Here is a 16,793-nt window from a genome sequence, read left to right as displayed (position 1 = left end):
CAGAATCACCAGTGCTTGTAGAGTTGCCCATAATAGCACCATTAACTGAAGAATCAGCTCAGGATGTCTAGAATGCTTCCCCTCAAGTAATTTCGAGTCCCTTATCTAATGAGTCTCATGGAACAACTGCTTCCCTTGAAATTATGAATCCAAGATATCCACAAAGACCGAACAAGGGTGTCCCAAAGAAACAATATGAACCTGATCCTAAAGCCAAAGTTAAATATCCAATTAACAACTATGTCTCTTCCCATAGATTGTCTAAATCGTATGCATTTGCTATTAATCAATTATCCGAGGTATCTATTCCTAGAAATTTATAGGATGCATTAGTGGGTCCAAAATGGACAAAGGCAATGAATGAAGAAATGGAAGCCTTACAAAAGAACTCTACTTGGGATCTTGCTCCATTACCTAAGGGAAAGAAGACGATCAGATGTAGATGGGTATTCACTGTGAAACTTAAAGCTGATGGAAGCATTGACAGATATATAGTGAGATTAGTTGCAAAGGGGTTGATACGGTTTCTACCCTTAGTAGCTGATTCCACTAAGAAGAAAGACCAAAGGACCGTCTTCAAAACAAGCCAAGAAACTCCCTTGAACCTTCAACCCTTCACCTTGAAGATGGAGAACTGAAAATATAATTCCTAAGAAAGACAGCCAAGAACAAGACCAATTCACCTATGCTGATGAACAACCTTGAACATATAATAAAACTTAACAAATCAAGGCAAGAATTTGCCAAGAAAAATAGAGAGAGTTCTAGGAAGAACTCAAAGCAAAGCTCCAGCAATTTTGGTCAAAAAATTACCATCTGAATTCTGTCCCCAAAATGAAACAAAAGAAGGCAGAAATATGGGTTGGTGTATTCTGCCAAGATATTTCAACAACCATGGGACATGTGCAAGTCTTGGTTAATACACCAATCTCTCCTAAAAATAGATACAAAGTTCAAACATTAATAGGAAGGTCAGATTTGGCAGGCTACAAATGAGAGACAATATGAAAAGAGATGTTTTGTCTTGAAGCTGAAAGTAGTAACTTTGCTTTTCCTATAAAAAGTTGAAGCATGGCTGGAGCTCTTGGACAAAGTTATGGCTTCCAATCTTTGCAAAATGGACAAAAACATAATCAAAAGGTTGGTGGAGATGGGCTGCCAATTGTGCTGCCACCTAGGCACTCCACTTGGACACCACATTGGATGCCAACTAGGATGGACTTGCTGACGTGGCTGCCACATGTATGCCAACTTGGACGGATGCCACTTGGTCTCTTGGCTCCTCAAATATGCAAAGGAATGTACAGCAAGGTTTCCCTCTTCCAAGTCCAAACCAAATACTTGTAAGAGGTTGGACTTGGTGATGTGCTTATGTACCAAGCCTTGAAGCTTCTTAGCCATTGCTCTAGTTATTGGCCCTTGGTGTGGAATTGGTGCAACCGGTTCCTCATCATTCTCTCCCTCTTCGAAAGAATTCGTCCTCGAATTGTCATCATCTGCATAGAAAGGAGCAAGATCAGTCACATTAAATGTAGCACTTACACCATACTCACCTGGAAGGTTTATCTTGTATGCATTGTCATTAATTCTCTCTAGCACTTCAAAAGGTCCATCACTCCTAGGCTGAAGTTTTGATTTCCTTTGTGTAGAAAACCTCTCATTTCTCAAGTGAACCCATACAAGATCACCAGGTTGGAACACCATCTTCTTTCTCCCCTTGTTAGCTTGGGCTGCCCTCCTCTCATTCACTTTCTCCATTTGTTGCTTTGCTTTTTGATGCATTTGTTTCACCATTTCAGCTTTCCTTTTACCATCTAAACTAGCAAGCTCATTAGTAGGCAAAGACAACAAATCTAAAGGAGTTAGTGGGTTAAAACCATATACAAGTTCAAAGGGTAAATAACTAGTAGATGAATGCATATACCTGTTGTATGCAAATTCTATGAATGGTATGCACTCCTCCCAAACTTTCAAGTTTTGTTTAATCATTGCACGTAGAAGAGTGCCCACGGTCCTATTGACAACTTCTGTTTGCCCATCCATTTATGGATGGCAAGTGGTGGAGAAACAAAGTTTGGTTCCTAATTTTCCCCACAAGACTTTCTAAAAATGGCTTTGAAATTTCACATCCCTATCACTAACAATTGTTCTAGGGATGCCATGCAATCTAACTATCTCCCTAAAGAACAAAGAAGCAATGTAAGATGCATCGTTAGTCTTGTGACATGGTATGAAATGAGCCATCTTGGAAAAACAATCAATAACAATAAGAATACTATCATGGCCTTTCTTTGTCCTAGGCAAACCCAAAATGAAATCCATTTATAAATCTACCCAAGGTTCACTAGGAACACTCAATGGCATGTATAGACCATGCGGCCTTCCTTTGGACTTTGCCTTCATGCAAGTCACACATCTAGCACACACTCTCCCTACATCCCTCTTCATGTGTGGCCAATAAAAATGTTCCTTTAAAATTTCTAAGGTCTTTGCAACCCCAAAATGTCTCATTAAACCACCAGCATGTGATTCTTTAACAAGCAACTCTCTAATTGAACATTTAGGTACACATAATTTATTTTCCCTAAACAAGAAACCATTATGCCTATAGAATTTCTCATATGCAGGATGTTCACAAAAGGCAAACACTTTCCTAAAGTCATCATCATTAGCATACATTTCTTTCACATGTTCGAAGCCTAAAAGTCTAGCGTCAAGCATGGAAAGTAAAGTGTACCTCCTTGAAAGTGCATCAGCCACCACATTCTCTTTGCCTTGCTTGTATTGAATCACATATGGGAACCTTCAATGAATTCACTCCACTTGGCATGGCGCTTGTTGAGCTTGTTTTGCCCCTTTAAGTACTTGAGTGACTCATGGTCACTATGAATGACAAACTCCTTCGGCCACAAGTAGTGTTGCCAAGTCTCAAGTGCACGCACCAGAGCATACATCTCTTTGTCATAAATGGAGTAGTTCAATGTAGCCCCACTTAGCTTCTCACTGAAGTAGGCAATCGGTCTCCTTTCCTGCTTCAAAACAGCTCCAATACACACTCCAGAGGCATCACATTCAATCTCAAAAGTTTTAGAAAAATCAGGCAAAGCAAGTAAAGGTGCAGAACACAATTTCTCCTTAGGTGAATTAAATGCATGCTCTTGTTCTTCCCCCCACTTGAATCCCACATTCTTTTTTAAAACTTCATTCAAGGGTGCGGCTATAGTACTAAAATCCTTTACAAATCTCCTATAAAAACTAGCCAACCCATGGAAGCTCCTCACATCACTCACGGACTTAGGTGTAGGCCACTCTCTAATGGCTCTTACCTTGTCCTCATCAACCTCAATTCCCTTGCCACTCACCACAAATCCTAAGAAAATAACTTTGTCTATATAGAAAGTGCATTTCTTAAGATTGGCATACAAGTGCTCTTTCCTCAACACCTCAAAGACTTGTCTCAAGTACAACAAATGATCATGCATATTTTGGCTATATACTAGGATATCATCAAAATACACTACAACAAATTTTCCTAGGAAAGCACGCAACACATGGTTTATAAGCCTCATAAATATACTAGGTGCATTTGTCAAGCCAAATGGCATGACTAACCATTCATATAGTCTATATTGAGTCTTAAAGGCAGTTTTCCATTCATCTCCTAATTTCATGCGAATTTGGTGATAACCACTCTTTAAGTCAATTTTAGAAAATATGCATGCACCATGCAACTCGTCAAGCATACCATCAAGTCTAGGTATGGGATGTCTATACTTTACAGTGATTTTGTTGATTGCTCTACAATCTACACACATGCGCATGCTCCCATCTTTCTTAGGCACCAAAAGAACGGGTACAGCACATGGGCTTATGCTCTCCCTAACATGGCCTTTTGCTAGAAGCTCCTCCACTTGTCTTTGAAGTTCCTTAGCCTCTTCCGGATTGGTTCTATAGGCTGGCCTATTTGGGATTACAGCTCTAGGCACAAAATCTATTTGGTGTTCTATGCCTCTAATGGGTGGTAGCCCATTAGGTATTTCTTTAGGGAAGACATCCTCAAACTCTTGCAATAAGGGCAAAGCACAACTAGGAATGGATGGGTCAAGGTTAGAAACATTGGTGTAAGCTCCCTTACAAATTAGCAAAACCATTGGCATACTAGAAAAATATGCAGTCCTCACATCCTTGGCTTTTGCTAGCAAACTGACTTTATTCTCTCCACTCTTCTCACAACTCTCCTTTTGCCCCGAGCCCTTTCCTTTTGGTTTCACTCTTTTTGAATTTTCTCTCTTCTCTTTCTCTTTCTCATTTTTCCCTCTTACTTTTTCCTCTCTTTCTTTTCTTTCTTTCTCTTTTGCACTCTTAGCTTGGCCTCTGCTCATTCATGGTATGTTTTATCCTTAATTGATCTTCAAAAGCTTGTGCGAGTGATAATGCTGCTAAAGTAACCCTTCGTCCATCATGATCAAAGGAGTACCTATTCATAAATCCATCATGCACTACCTTTCTATCATATTGCCATGGTCTCCCTAGCAAAATATGTCCAGCATGCATTGGCACCACATCACACAACACCTCATCCTTATACCTTTTAATAGAAAAAGCCAACATCACTTGCTTGTTCACCTTAATTTCCCCACATTCATTCAGCGATTGCAACTTGTATGGTCTAGGATGCTTGATGGTGCGCATGCCAAGCTTTGCAACCATGAGTGTGCTGGCAACATTCACTCAACTACCACTATCTAAAATCATGCTATAAGTTTTACTATTCAACAAGCATCTAGTGTGGAAAATATTTTTCCTTTGTAGTGCATCTCCCTCTTCTTCCTTTGCTTGTGCACTTAGTGCACGCCTAACCACCAGAATATTACCTCCCACAGCATGCTCTACATCACTAGCTTCCTCCAAAGGAGGCATACGCTCACTAGCATCATCATCATCAACATCATCATCTTCTAATTCGATCTCCCTATTCTGTCTCATCAACATCAACCTCTTGTTAGGACATTAAGATGCATAATGTCCCTTCCATAGGCACCTAACACATTGGATATCCCTAGTTCTTCCACTAGAGGTGTTCTGTCCCTTGCCTTTCTCAGTCACACTAGGCTTTTCTCCACCCCTAGTCTCCTCTTTCTTTTCCTTAGAAACAGCCTTGGAATCACAAGTTTCACCCTTCTTCCAATTCGGTTTCCATGGAGCATTGTTGCTCGAATTCATACCTACACCCATTTTTATTGCTTTCTTCTTCTTTATTTGTTTTTCTATCTTGATTGCCATATTTAACATGTCATCAAGCTCTACATAGTGTTGTAGCTCCACTATGTTGGCAATATCAAGATTCAACCCCTTTAGGAACCTAGCCATAGTGGCTTGCTTATCCTCCTCTATATTGGCTCTTCTCATAGCCATCTCCATCTCCTTGAAATATTCTTCCACACTTTTGTTTCCTTGCACCAGCCCTTGCAACCTTTGGTGCAACTCCCTATACAAATCTGTCCCTCATGATTTGCTTCATCTCATCCCAAGTTTCAACAACCCTCATCCCATTTCTCCTTCTTTTAGTGAGCAATTGATCCTACCAAACTATGGCATAATCTGTAAACTCAACTACTACAAGCTTCACCTTCTTTTCCTCACTATAATTGTGACAATAAAAAATGAGATCCACCTTCCTCTCCCACTCCAAATATGCATCTGGATTGGCTTTGCCTTGGAATGGTGGAATTTTTATTTTGATCCCACTAATGTTACTATCCACTCTCCCTCTCCATCTTGCTTCCTCCATATTACCTCTTCTCAAGTTTCTGCCTTCACCTCTTCCACCCCTATTACCTCTCATCCCTCTCGATCTATGGTGGTCATCATGTGCAGCAGAGTGCTGGTCATCCTCTTCATCAGAATCATCATCATTTTCATCCCCCTAATCATCTATAGGTGGTGCATTGTTCACTCTAGATCCCCTAGCCCTATTCAGCCCCTCATTTGTGTTTTGTCTACCACTCCCACTATTCTGCTCAATTCTTTCAATTCGGTCAGCTAGGTTGCTCAATTGCTACCAATTCTTTCCAAACGTTGAACAAGTGCTTATTGGTAAAAAGGATTATTCATATTAAGTCCACTAGTTTGTTCTTGTGACATTTTTAATACCTGCACAAAAAAGTTAGTAAAACAGAAAACAACCTCACAAATTCACTTAATTTTTGGTCACTCAAGTGTTTGTACTCAGTTTATAGGCTTTTATCCTCTTGGAGTTCTTGCCACTCGATGCCTTTTTCCACTCAAGCTTGCTTACCAAGTTCTTGTTAGAACTAATGCAATTCCAACAAGTTTAAATCGAGTTTTAATATATGTTTAAGCACAAACTCAAGCAAAACGTGTGGAACAAGTGTTTGTTATGATAGTTAAAGCAAGAAATGAAGACACCAAGCTCTAGAGCAATGAAGTGAAATAGGAGTCGAAATTAGCTTGCTATTTTTGCCTTTCTCCGAAAAAAAGGCAAAGTTGGAATTTTGTAAAACTGTTTTAAGGGCAGCAACAAGACATAATTTTAGTAGGGAAAATCAAGTCTAAAGGTTCCAAAAAGAACCTTGATGTTTTGGATTTCTAGGCTTAATTTCGCTTACAAAGCACCCATATGAAGTTTTAGAATTTTTTGGGTTGGTTTGGTTATACCTCCCCCAAAACAGCCACAAAATAGAAATGTTGAATTTACAATATTCTAGCACTCAAACATACACTTTAGCACCTTTTTTTTTACCTTTTTTTTTCTTCTTTTTTTTTGTTCTTTATATATATATATATATATATATATATATATATATATATATATATATATATATATATATATATCATGTAACCACACAACAGATACACTCAACACATCCAACACTAAACACTTCAATAACACACTTCACAAGCCACAAAGATGCAAATAATTAGGTTGTGAAGAAAAGGTTTAAGGTAGAAAACAACACAAATGTGACAAAACTAGGGAAACAAGGACAGATGCAAGAAAGATTCTAATATACCCTAAGATTAGTAGTATTGAGTGTTAACTCACTACTAAGCCTTGAATATGTTCAGATTTTCTTAAAAAAACCAGAAAACACAAGGACTTGAAGAACCTTCAAGGCTGAAACACAAGGAAGATAAAAGAAGGAGAAAGGAAAAACAAGAACACAACAAAATGGATGACCAACCTGTTTTGAAGAGAGCCTAAGCTCTGATACCAAATGATATAGTTTCTACCCTTAGCAGCTGATTCCACTAAGAAGAAAGACCAAAGGACCATCTTCTAAACAAGCCAAGAAACTCCCTTGAACCTTCAACCCTTCACCTTGAAGATGGAGAACTGAAAATATAATTCCCAAGAAAGACAGCCAAGAACAAGACCAATTCACCTATACTGATGAACAACCTTGAACATATAATAAAACTTAACAAATCAAGGCAAGAATTTGCTAAGAAAAATAGAGAGAGTTCTAAGATGAACTCAAAGCAAAGCTCCAGCAATTTTGCTCAAAAAATTACCATTTGAATTCTAGCCCCAAAATGAAACAAAAGAAGGCAGAAATATGGGTTGGTGTATTCTGCCAATACATTTCAACAACCATGGGACATATGTAAGTCTTGGTTAATACACCAATCTCTCCTAAAAATAGATACAAAGTTCAAATATTAATAGGAAGGTCAGATTTGGCAGGCTACAAATGAGAGACAATCTGAAAAGAGATGTTTTGTCTTGAAGCTGAAAGTAGTAACTTTGCTTTTCCTATAAAAAGTTGAAGCATGGCTGGAGCTCTTGGACAAAGTTATGGCTTCCAATCTTTGCAAAGTGGACAAAAGCATCTTCAAAAGGTTGGTGGAGATGGGCTGCCAATTATGCTGCCACCTAGGCACTCCACTTGAACGCCACATTGGATGCCAACTAGGATGAACTTGCTAATTTTTTGAGTTTTTCAAGTGGAAACTTCGGCAGCCAAAGTTCACTCTTTAACATGATAATTTTTGAGTTTTTAAAGTCTAAATGCCCTTTTTGTCCAAAGAGTACTTCGGCAGCCAAAACTGAGAACTTCGATAATCAAATTTCATTTTTTAAATGACATTTTTTTATGCTCCAACCTTCGGCAGTTGAAGTAAAAAAAGACTTCGGCAGCCGAACTTAGGCTTCTAAAACTCGATAAAACGGGATTTTAGGTGGTTGAATGACTATGTTTGCATTTAATGCACTCTCAACGGTTATTTTTTTGGCAAAACTATAAATAAAGACCATTTATGATTGGAGGGAAATAGCAACAACTATTTCTTTGAGAATTTATTGTGTCCAAAAGATTTTCTTCTTTTCTCTCTCTAGAAATTGAGCTATTATAATTGATTGTAAAAGCTTAAAATTTTGAGCTGTAATTTCTTAGTTCTGAGAGTTAGTTCAAGATTGTTGTGAACATTTATTGTTACTTGAGTGTGATAGAGCATTAATTGCTCTTGATTGAAAAGGGTTTGTAAAAGAATAAGGATTTGCTCTTGTGGTGATTGTAAAGGATTTATTCTTCACCCAAAGAAAAATTTTAATGGAGTTAACTCTCAAGAAGGGCATTGAGAAGAGAACGTAGGCTTGAGATAGCCGAACCTCTATAAAATCTATTGTTTTCTTTCTTTCCTTCCTTTTCTTTGTGCTTTTCACCCAAAAATCTTCACCTAGCCTTTAATTTTTTAATTAAAACCTAATTCACCCCCCTTCTTAGGTTGGAATAAGGGACAACACTTAATTATTGGATAGATTGGATTAAAACCTAGCTAATAGAAGTGTAAAAACTCTAATTTTGGAATCATCTTTTTATTAATTAGTTTTTTTTATGTAGATTAATTTGCTAAAATTGGTTAACTTTACATCTGCTTTACTTTTCATTACTCTCTCATTACTTAATTAATTTTAATAGTCTAGATAATTGAAATATTCATAGACTGGTAATCAACACGATTCTCATGAGAACGATACTTTACTCATTACTCTATTACTTGAGTGATTCGTGCACTTACGGATTTTGCATATCACTTCAGAAATCTATCCTTTCTATAAGCCTTAAGACCTATAACAAAAAAAAAATGCAAAATATATTTATGCTTCTATTCGAAGTTGGGAAAAACGAAAGCTATATGCTAAGCTAGAGAAGGAACCATCCCCCACTTGAAAGGGACAAGAGAAGCCTATAGGAGGTAGCAAAAACTCGACTAGTTTGAGACACGCAAATAGAGAAAAAATAGAAAAACTAAAAAGAGAATAGAGATAATGTGCTTATTGAAACTTAATTAAAAGACTTTTCCCATAATTTAAGTTATCCATTAATAAAATGAAATGATCACTATATTGATGGTAAAATTTTGTTTTAACCCATCTTTAATTTTACTAATTTTCTTTTTCATAATAGTTGAGCATTTTGTTTAATCTAGAGAGCCTAAAATGTTGAAGAGCACCCTAAAAACAAAAAAGTAATCATACAAGTTTTTAATCAATATTTTCCCAAATTAAACATACTAAAAGTTGAAATTATATATAGGAGTAACATGTAGCTCCAACTCATTTCATTTTGTAGATTGTAATTTTATATTATAAATTTACCAAATGATGACTGAAGTACATATATTGCAATATTGTAATATATAAAACTATCACACCCTATTGAGTATGTTCAAATTGAGTCACTCTCCAATCAAAATTTCAGCACCCATTTCTTATCCAAATTTCATGATTCTTGAATTAATAAACTCCTTTACAATGCTAGAATCATATATTATCAAAATAACAACAATTTAATATCCAAGATTTTTTAAATAATCCCTCAAAACCTCAGTTAACCCATGAAAAACCCTAGTTATGACCAATCCATATTCAAATCCAAAATTCTCCCGGTTCTCTTCACTAAACAGCCTGAATAAACACTCATTAGAAAGCTTACGTCCTAATCTAAAAAACCATTCAAATCTCATTAAAATCCATTAACCACAGCCTAATTTACGTCCGTTAAAAATCAGCTCAAAAACACACTTGAAAGTTGAAACCCCATCTCATTCCCATCCATATCCTATTATCCTTGCAACTTCACGATCCGTCTCTTTACAAAGCATTTATTCTCAACCGTCAAGATGTCTCCAATCCAACGGTCCAAATTCAAAATTTCCTTAAATCTATCGATCCATGTCAAATTCCTTTCCACCAATCACAATCCACGATTTCTCTCTATAAAAGCCTCTATCTATTGCCGTTATATCTTATCGAGCTTTCTCTCTCCGCGAACAAAAAAACCACCGATCTCTCCATCTCTCCAAGAATTTCTCCTGTTTAGGGTCAGCTCGTTTCGCTGAGTTATAACAATGGTTGATGCTGAAGTTCTGGCTCCTGCTGTGCCGGCGGTGAACGAGACGAGGTCCAAAAGAGCCACCACAAAGGCCACCGCCACCAAGGCCAGTGTGCCAAAAGCCAAGAAGGCAGCCGTGCATAAGAAGGCCAAGTCCCCTCGCGCTTATCCTTCTTTCCTTGTGGTGATCCCTCTTCTTACTTTATTTCTACGCAAGCGACGTATTTTGTTTTTCTTTTAATTTGTTTTCTGTCCATCGAGTTGATGAAAATTTTTCTTGCAGATGATAAGTAATGCGATTGTGACACTGAAAGAGAGGACTGGATCGAGCCAATATGCGATCACTAAGTTCATCGAAGAGAAGCAGAAGAAGTTGCCTTCAAATTTCAGAAAGCTTTTGCTGGTTCAACTGAAGAGACTTGTTGCATCTGGTCAGCTCGTCAAAGTGAAAAACTCCTTCAAGCTTCCTCCAACTCGCTCTGCTCCGGCTATGAAACCAGCCGATGTCAAGCCTAAACCCGCAGCTACCAAGCAGAAAACTGCCAAAGTCGCAGCCAAGCCCAAAGCTAAGGTCGCAGCCAAGCCCAAAGCTAAAGTCGCAGCCAAGCCTAAGCCTAAAAGTAAAGCTCCTGTGAAAGCTAAGGCGGCTGCTAAGCCAGCAGTGAAGCCTAAGTCTAAGCCGGCAGTGAAGCCGAAGCCAAAGCCGAAAACTGTGGCCAAGCCGGCTAAGGTGGCGAAAACTACTTCCAAAACTACGCCCGGAAAGAAGACGGTGAAGAAGGCAAGGAAATGAGATGTAGTCTTGAGTTGAGTATTGCATAGAGATGTAAATTTGTTGTTTGATAGATGCAAGTTGCAACAGAGCTATTGGTTTAGGTTATTCAAATTCCTTAATTTGTGTTCTTTAATGGCGTTTCGTTAAAATTTATACAGTGTTTCTCGGCGTATTCTAGCGTAAACGTAAGTTGCAAGCGCACGTTAGCGACATTTGGACGCAATAGTAAATTAACGTAAACGGAAATGACCAGACTAGTATATGGGGCTGTTCATTATACCGATCGGGCGAAACCGATTAACCCGCACCAACAAGAACCGATAATTCGGGTTTGCTGGGAGTGGGCAATTGCTCGGTGGTTGGCACGTGCGTATAAAGAGACATGTAAAATTGTATGATTCTGGTATTCATAATTATATCATAAAAAAATGCAACAGAAATGCCTCATTAGCATAGATAGGATACGATAATCAAGTAATTACATAATTAATAATCATCATAATCATTATTGATTCAATTCAAGTGTTGAAGTTCCTTGGGGTTTGCCCTGGACTCCAACCCTGAAAATTGTCCAATATCGTGCCCTTCAATAGGATGGAACTCGTTATGCAAGCCCACAGCGAACTCCTCCGGGCGGCCTATGGCACTTCGTAAAAAATCACCAATCTGCATCACACCCATCTCCCAGACATCATTTGCTTATTCAGACTCACTGTTTCAAAACACAAAAGCAAAACTAAACTGAACTTACATGATTAGCAAGAGCCATGCCACTTAAAGCCGCAGACTCCAGATTTGAACCTAACAGCCAATCACCACATATGCCAGCCCTTCCATGGGGATCAAAAATGAATGGGATTCCCGGACTGTTGGTTGGAAGGGCTGCACCCCTGTGTCACCCGCACCTCACCTCATTCAATAACTTTATTTTTCAACACAAGATAAACACTATTTATCATATTCATAGCCCCTAAGAAATAAGAATTTCATGTTACCATAGTTGTAATCTACTATAATAAGGCATTTGAAGTGAGCTTTTTGGTATTCCAAGTGCAGCTTCCACACCCTCGAGCATGGCTGTCTTCACCTTCTCTGCTGTTGCACTTGGTATATTTTCCTATTAAAACATTTTAAAAACAACAATTACATAGAATACAAACCTCTATTCCACAATATCTGCTTTTATCTTATCTCTCTAATGCAGAACCCAACCATAGCTTAGCTTGAGGATGGGTGCTTCAATTCTTTTAATTTTGGTTTTTACATTTATTTTCAAGGGAAAACAAATTAGTCAAGACTAACCTGAGGAACCTTGTTCCTCCTTCCAAAAGCTGCAGTGCTGAAAATGGTCCAACAATGAGGACTGTTATTCTTAGAAAATAGCTTCATAGAGTTGTTTCCCATCCATGAGACGGAATCAACTCCTTTCACAAAGGCTCCTTCAAACGGAGGTGCACCACTTGGGATGGGAAGGGGATCCTCAAATGCTGCAAGGAGGGCCCATATAGAGCTCAAATCTAGCTTCTGCAAAGCATTTAAACACCACCAGCAGTTGAAAACAAATAATCCATAACTGGAAGTTAATAAAGCCAAAGCATAGTCTAGGTTACACCGACTAAACCAAAGTTTTAAGCATACTTTCATTTGTCTTGCAATTAGAGGCAAGCCCGATGAAGCAAGCAAGCGATTTGCACATTTTCCTGTTAGATAGAGAGTCTATTATTAAACCCAAAACAGAGGTCATATGAACGCCACATTTTAAAATTGTATAGATTTACATTACTTAATACTAAATGGACAAGGTAACATTTATATACCTATAAACAATCATTAATTTTTTGTCACTGGTTTGCCAATATTTCATATTGAATAGACCTTTTACAGACATGCATATTCTAGATTAACCTGCATTAATATAGAAAAAATACGGAATAGTATTAACATTTCAGTAGAATCAAGCAAGATCAATCACCATAGCATTAGAAAAATCCTTGAAAACCTGTATTGGCAAAAGTGGAATAATCATTTATTCCATTTTAACAAAATGAAGCCAAATATAGCATTTTATGTCATCCAAATTTCAAATAATATGTATGCTGAAATACAACAAAATGCAGAAATATTGTCAAAATTGGTAAAATAAGAGTATAAATGCAGGGACAGAAGAAGTCTCACCATTATGTGCAATGACAATGACATCAAACTGCCCACAAGGTTTTCCATTCTCGCTCAAGTGCCACATCCCATTGAATGGCTCAAGTCTACTTATCCAGCAAGGTCTCACCACATTAACCATGCGAGTCTGCAGCAAGGGTCCAGAATCTATTAAGCTGTGACCTAGAGGATGTCATAAAAAGAGAGAGGTAATAAAAAATAGAGTTTCCCTGGTTCAAAACTAAAATAAAATAGCATAAATGGTGCCTAATAAGTCAGCAGCAATCAGGGTATACCCTAAAACACCAGAAGAAATAGATTTTTGGCAGCAATTACTAAGTATGAGGCAAATAATTGGTAAAAGAGTTTTCATACCAGATAACCATCAATCAGTAACGCCTAGCACCGTCCACATAAGACTGCAACTTAGTGGATCAACCACAACTAATGGGAAGATTGGGTTGAGATGCTTGGCCTAAGTATGTCATGGATTACATTTTACAACTAGATGTTAGACAGCATATTCCAAATTAAACCAAAAATTTCTCCAAGACTGTATTTCCAACATTTTGACTGAGCTTAACTGGTTAATATATGTTAGTCTAGGCTGGCCTACACCATAAACTAAATAGCCTGATAAGCTCAATCCCAATTTTCCTGCCCAAGGACATGGCAAGTCCAATAATGACAGTTATATTGGTTGACATGAAACCATAAGTGAACATCATCGACATGGAAAGAATGCAAATATCAAGTAGATCAATATTACATTGCATCTCCCAACTCTCTCTCTCTCTCTCTCTCTCTCTCTCTCTCTCTCTCTCTCAAGTTTCCCAAGTGCATCATTACATACAAGATTTACCAAAATGACTATGCATAATGAGATGCATTCCTACATTGCCAATCCAACACACAGTTGAAGTTCACTGCAAAGAATTAATTTTGGCAATCAAGAAATTTACACTAAATCCCCCAAACTTGACCTATTTTTTCGAGGCATACTTAGGAATTTTATAGATCAAAAAGTAATAGAACAAAGAAAGACTACAACTATGTAGATCTCACATTAAAGATACTTCATATCAATCAAATCTACTGATGAACACATTCTCCTTCCTATCCACAGGACCACAGCCATAATGAACTGCCTTCCTGGTAAGTTTGGCACAAACCCTAGGCTTTGGCGATTTAAGCTCAAGCTTTAAACAATACAAAACCAAGCTTTTCACCTTTATACTGCCATATATTTCTTTTGGAACAATATTATGGTTCCTTAACTGCAATAATACTTGGATAATGTATCATTATTTCAACCAACAAGACATTAGACAACCTAATGCAAGAGTGAAAAATTAATCTAGAGATGAACCATAGTTTGTTGCCTCAATTAGTCAATTTAGAGCCAGGTTGCTTTGGCATGAGAGCAACTCCAGCCTAAGCCAACCATTGAAGATGCAGCCTTATGTCTACAAGGTCTCCAACAACAATTAGCCTTTATTTATTGTCCAATCTTTTTTAAAGAATTAACTTTTCATTCATCTCTTGATTAGAGGAGTATGTAATAATCACCTGAGATGGCAATGAGTCAGCAAGAGGGCGCATTCCATTGACACCAACATATTTTGGAGGCAAAGAAGGCAGCGGAACAAATTGACCACCCACTTCAAGCTCTCCAATTGTACCTTGCCACTGTCGAATTAGACCTTTCTCCAACCAACTATCAACTAACTCAGCAAACTGAGGATTACTTACTGTAAAAAATTGAGCCGCATGATCAAATATTAGTGGCTGAGGATCAATTTTTCTAGTTCCCATTCTTCCTCCCAAACCATGGTTCCCCTGAATTAGCATGGGTTTGTGATTAACCTTCATAATTGTAATAATTTACCTACAAAAGAAATTAAAAGATGCTCCCGAAGCACGATCCTAACAGCAATGTGGATTCCACAGGGAAACATGCTCCCTTGGAAGCACGTATAGTACTCCATTCAATAGTGTAAGAAAGTCAAATCCAAAGGCATATTCATTTCAGGAAATTTACGCGCAGATGGCAAACGCGTGTTTACAAATTCAACAAAGAAAGAGAAATTTATAAGACATTTCAGAAATGAGTAAACCAAAACACAAATTGTTTATCCATGCTAACAGGTTTATAAGAAATTGAGCATTTTATCCTTAAACTCTTGGAAACAAGAATGAAGTAAAAGAACGTTACTTCTATAGGCATATAATAGCTCATAAATTACTCTCAAATAAAGCATATATTGATAATTTCACATTATAAAACCCACCCATTATCGTCTACCTTCACCGTAACATAGAAAAAAAAAAAATCTGAAACTCCCTATTAAAAAACAAATGATAAAAAGAAACAACTGACCAACCGTATCGAAGACTGTGGACTTGATCCCTATCTTCTCCAAGCTCAAAGCACAAACCAGACCCGCCATGCCTCCTCCAATTATGCCCACATGAGGATCATCCGCGACTGGAAAAGTGAAGGTAACGTGCTCTTGGGTGAACGTTTTCTTGAGAATTGACCTCCTGGAGGTGCCATAAGATGATTTCTTGCCTTTTCTCGACATGGGTTTGCGGCCGTTGTTGGGTTTGGAAGAGCAAATCAGGGTTGAGGTTTTCGAGGATGAAGAGGTGAAGATAGTTGAAGCTAAGGGTTTTCGGTGGAGTTTGAGGGGCTGGACAGTAAGAGAAGAAAGAGAGGAAAAGGAGGAGCGAGAGTGAACAAGGTTGCTCATAGTTGTGGAGGGAGAAACTGAGAAAGAAACAAAGAGACCACAAATGTTTGACAGTATTAATGCAGCCAAATTTTCTCCACATTAACGGTCCCTTATCCTAACAATTTGAAATTTTTATACTATGGCAGACGAAGAAAATAATTTTATTTTTTAAAAATTATCCAAAAATAATTTATGGGTCTAGAAAATTTAGAGGGAAGTAAATTTATCCGACATAATTTTGTGGGGAAATTACAATTTACTACAGTAAATCCTAAAAGTACCTTAACTTTAACTTTATTAGTGAAGAGGGACTTAGTAAAAAAAATAATAATAATAAAGATAAATTATAATTTAATTCATGAAATTTAGTAAAACTTAAATATTGGTTTTTTATTTTTTAAATTTATTTATTTAGTCCTTTATATTTAAATAAATCTATATATTAATTCATTCATTCAATTCTCTATTTAATTTATTATTAATTATATTAAAAATATCAAACTAATATTATAAATTTATAATATAAATTTTATTATAATATAGTCCCATATTTTATAATATTTATTATTTTAATCATAATATTATCATTTTATTTTATTAATGTTCTAAATATATTATATATTTGAAATAAAAAGAATTTAATTAAAATTTTTATTATTATATTATATTATTTACAATTAAAAAAATAAAAAAATAATATGAAAATTTTTGTGTTATAAATCTAGGTATGGATAAATATGTAGATTTATTAAACTATCAATAACCAGATGG

General features: G+C 37.0%; 2 protein-coding genes across 2 annotated transcripts; one reads left to right on the top strand and one right to left on the bottom strand.

Annotated features, from left to right (window-relative positions):
- The first annotated feature begins 10,265 nt into the window (after window positions 1-10,265).
- LOC110644447 (histone H1) lies at window positions 10,266-11,238 on the top strand. The gene is made up of 2 exons (XM_021797225.2): window positions 10,266-10,542; window positions 10,642-11,238. The coding sequence occupies exons 1-2, from the start codon at window positions 10,375-10,377 to the stop codon at window positions 11,149-11,151; spliced, it is 678 nt and encodes a 225-aa protein (XP_021652917.1). The 5' UTR covers window positions 10,266-10,374; the 3' UTR covers window positions 11,152-11,238.
- A 278-nt stretch (window positions 11,239-11,516) lies between these two features.
- On the bottom strand, window positions 11,517-16,121 carry LOC110644444 (uncharacterized; the record flags this gene model as incomplete). Its single annotated transcript, XM_021797216.2, has 8 exons — window positions 11,517-11,799; window positions 11,885-12,023; window positions 12,129-12,250; window positions 12,436-12,657; window positions 12,772-12,833; window positions 13,309-13,435; window positions 14,857-15,126; window positions 15,672-16,121. Coding segments are annotated over 8 exons (1,545 nt in total), but the record flags the coding sequence as incomplete, so codon positions are not given.
- Between the last annotated feature and the right edge of the window lie 672 nt (window positions 16,122-16,793).

Source organism: Hevea brasiliensis, chromosome 5 (genome assembly GCF_030052815.1).
Source record: "Hevea brasiliensis isolate MT/VB/25A 57/8 chromosome 5, ASM3005281v1, whole genome shotgun sequence".
Taxonomy (NCBI): domain Eukaryota; kingdom Viridiplantae; phylum Streptophyta; class Magnoliopsida; order Malpighiales; family Euphorbiaceae; genus Hevea; species Hevea brasiliensis.
This window is presented reverse-complemented; position numbering and strand designations above follow the sequence as displayed.

Bases quoted from the DNA above. Each gene is read 5' to 3' on its own strand.
- LOC110644447 (XM_021797225.2), top strand. From the start codon at position 10,375: ATGGTTGATGCTGAAGTTCTGGCTCCTGCTGTGCCGGCGGTGAACGAG. The intron at 10,543-10,641 runs GTGATCCCTCTT...TTTTTCTTGCAG, and splicing joins CTTATCCTTCTTTCCTTGTG to ATGATAAGTAATGCGATTGT.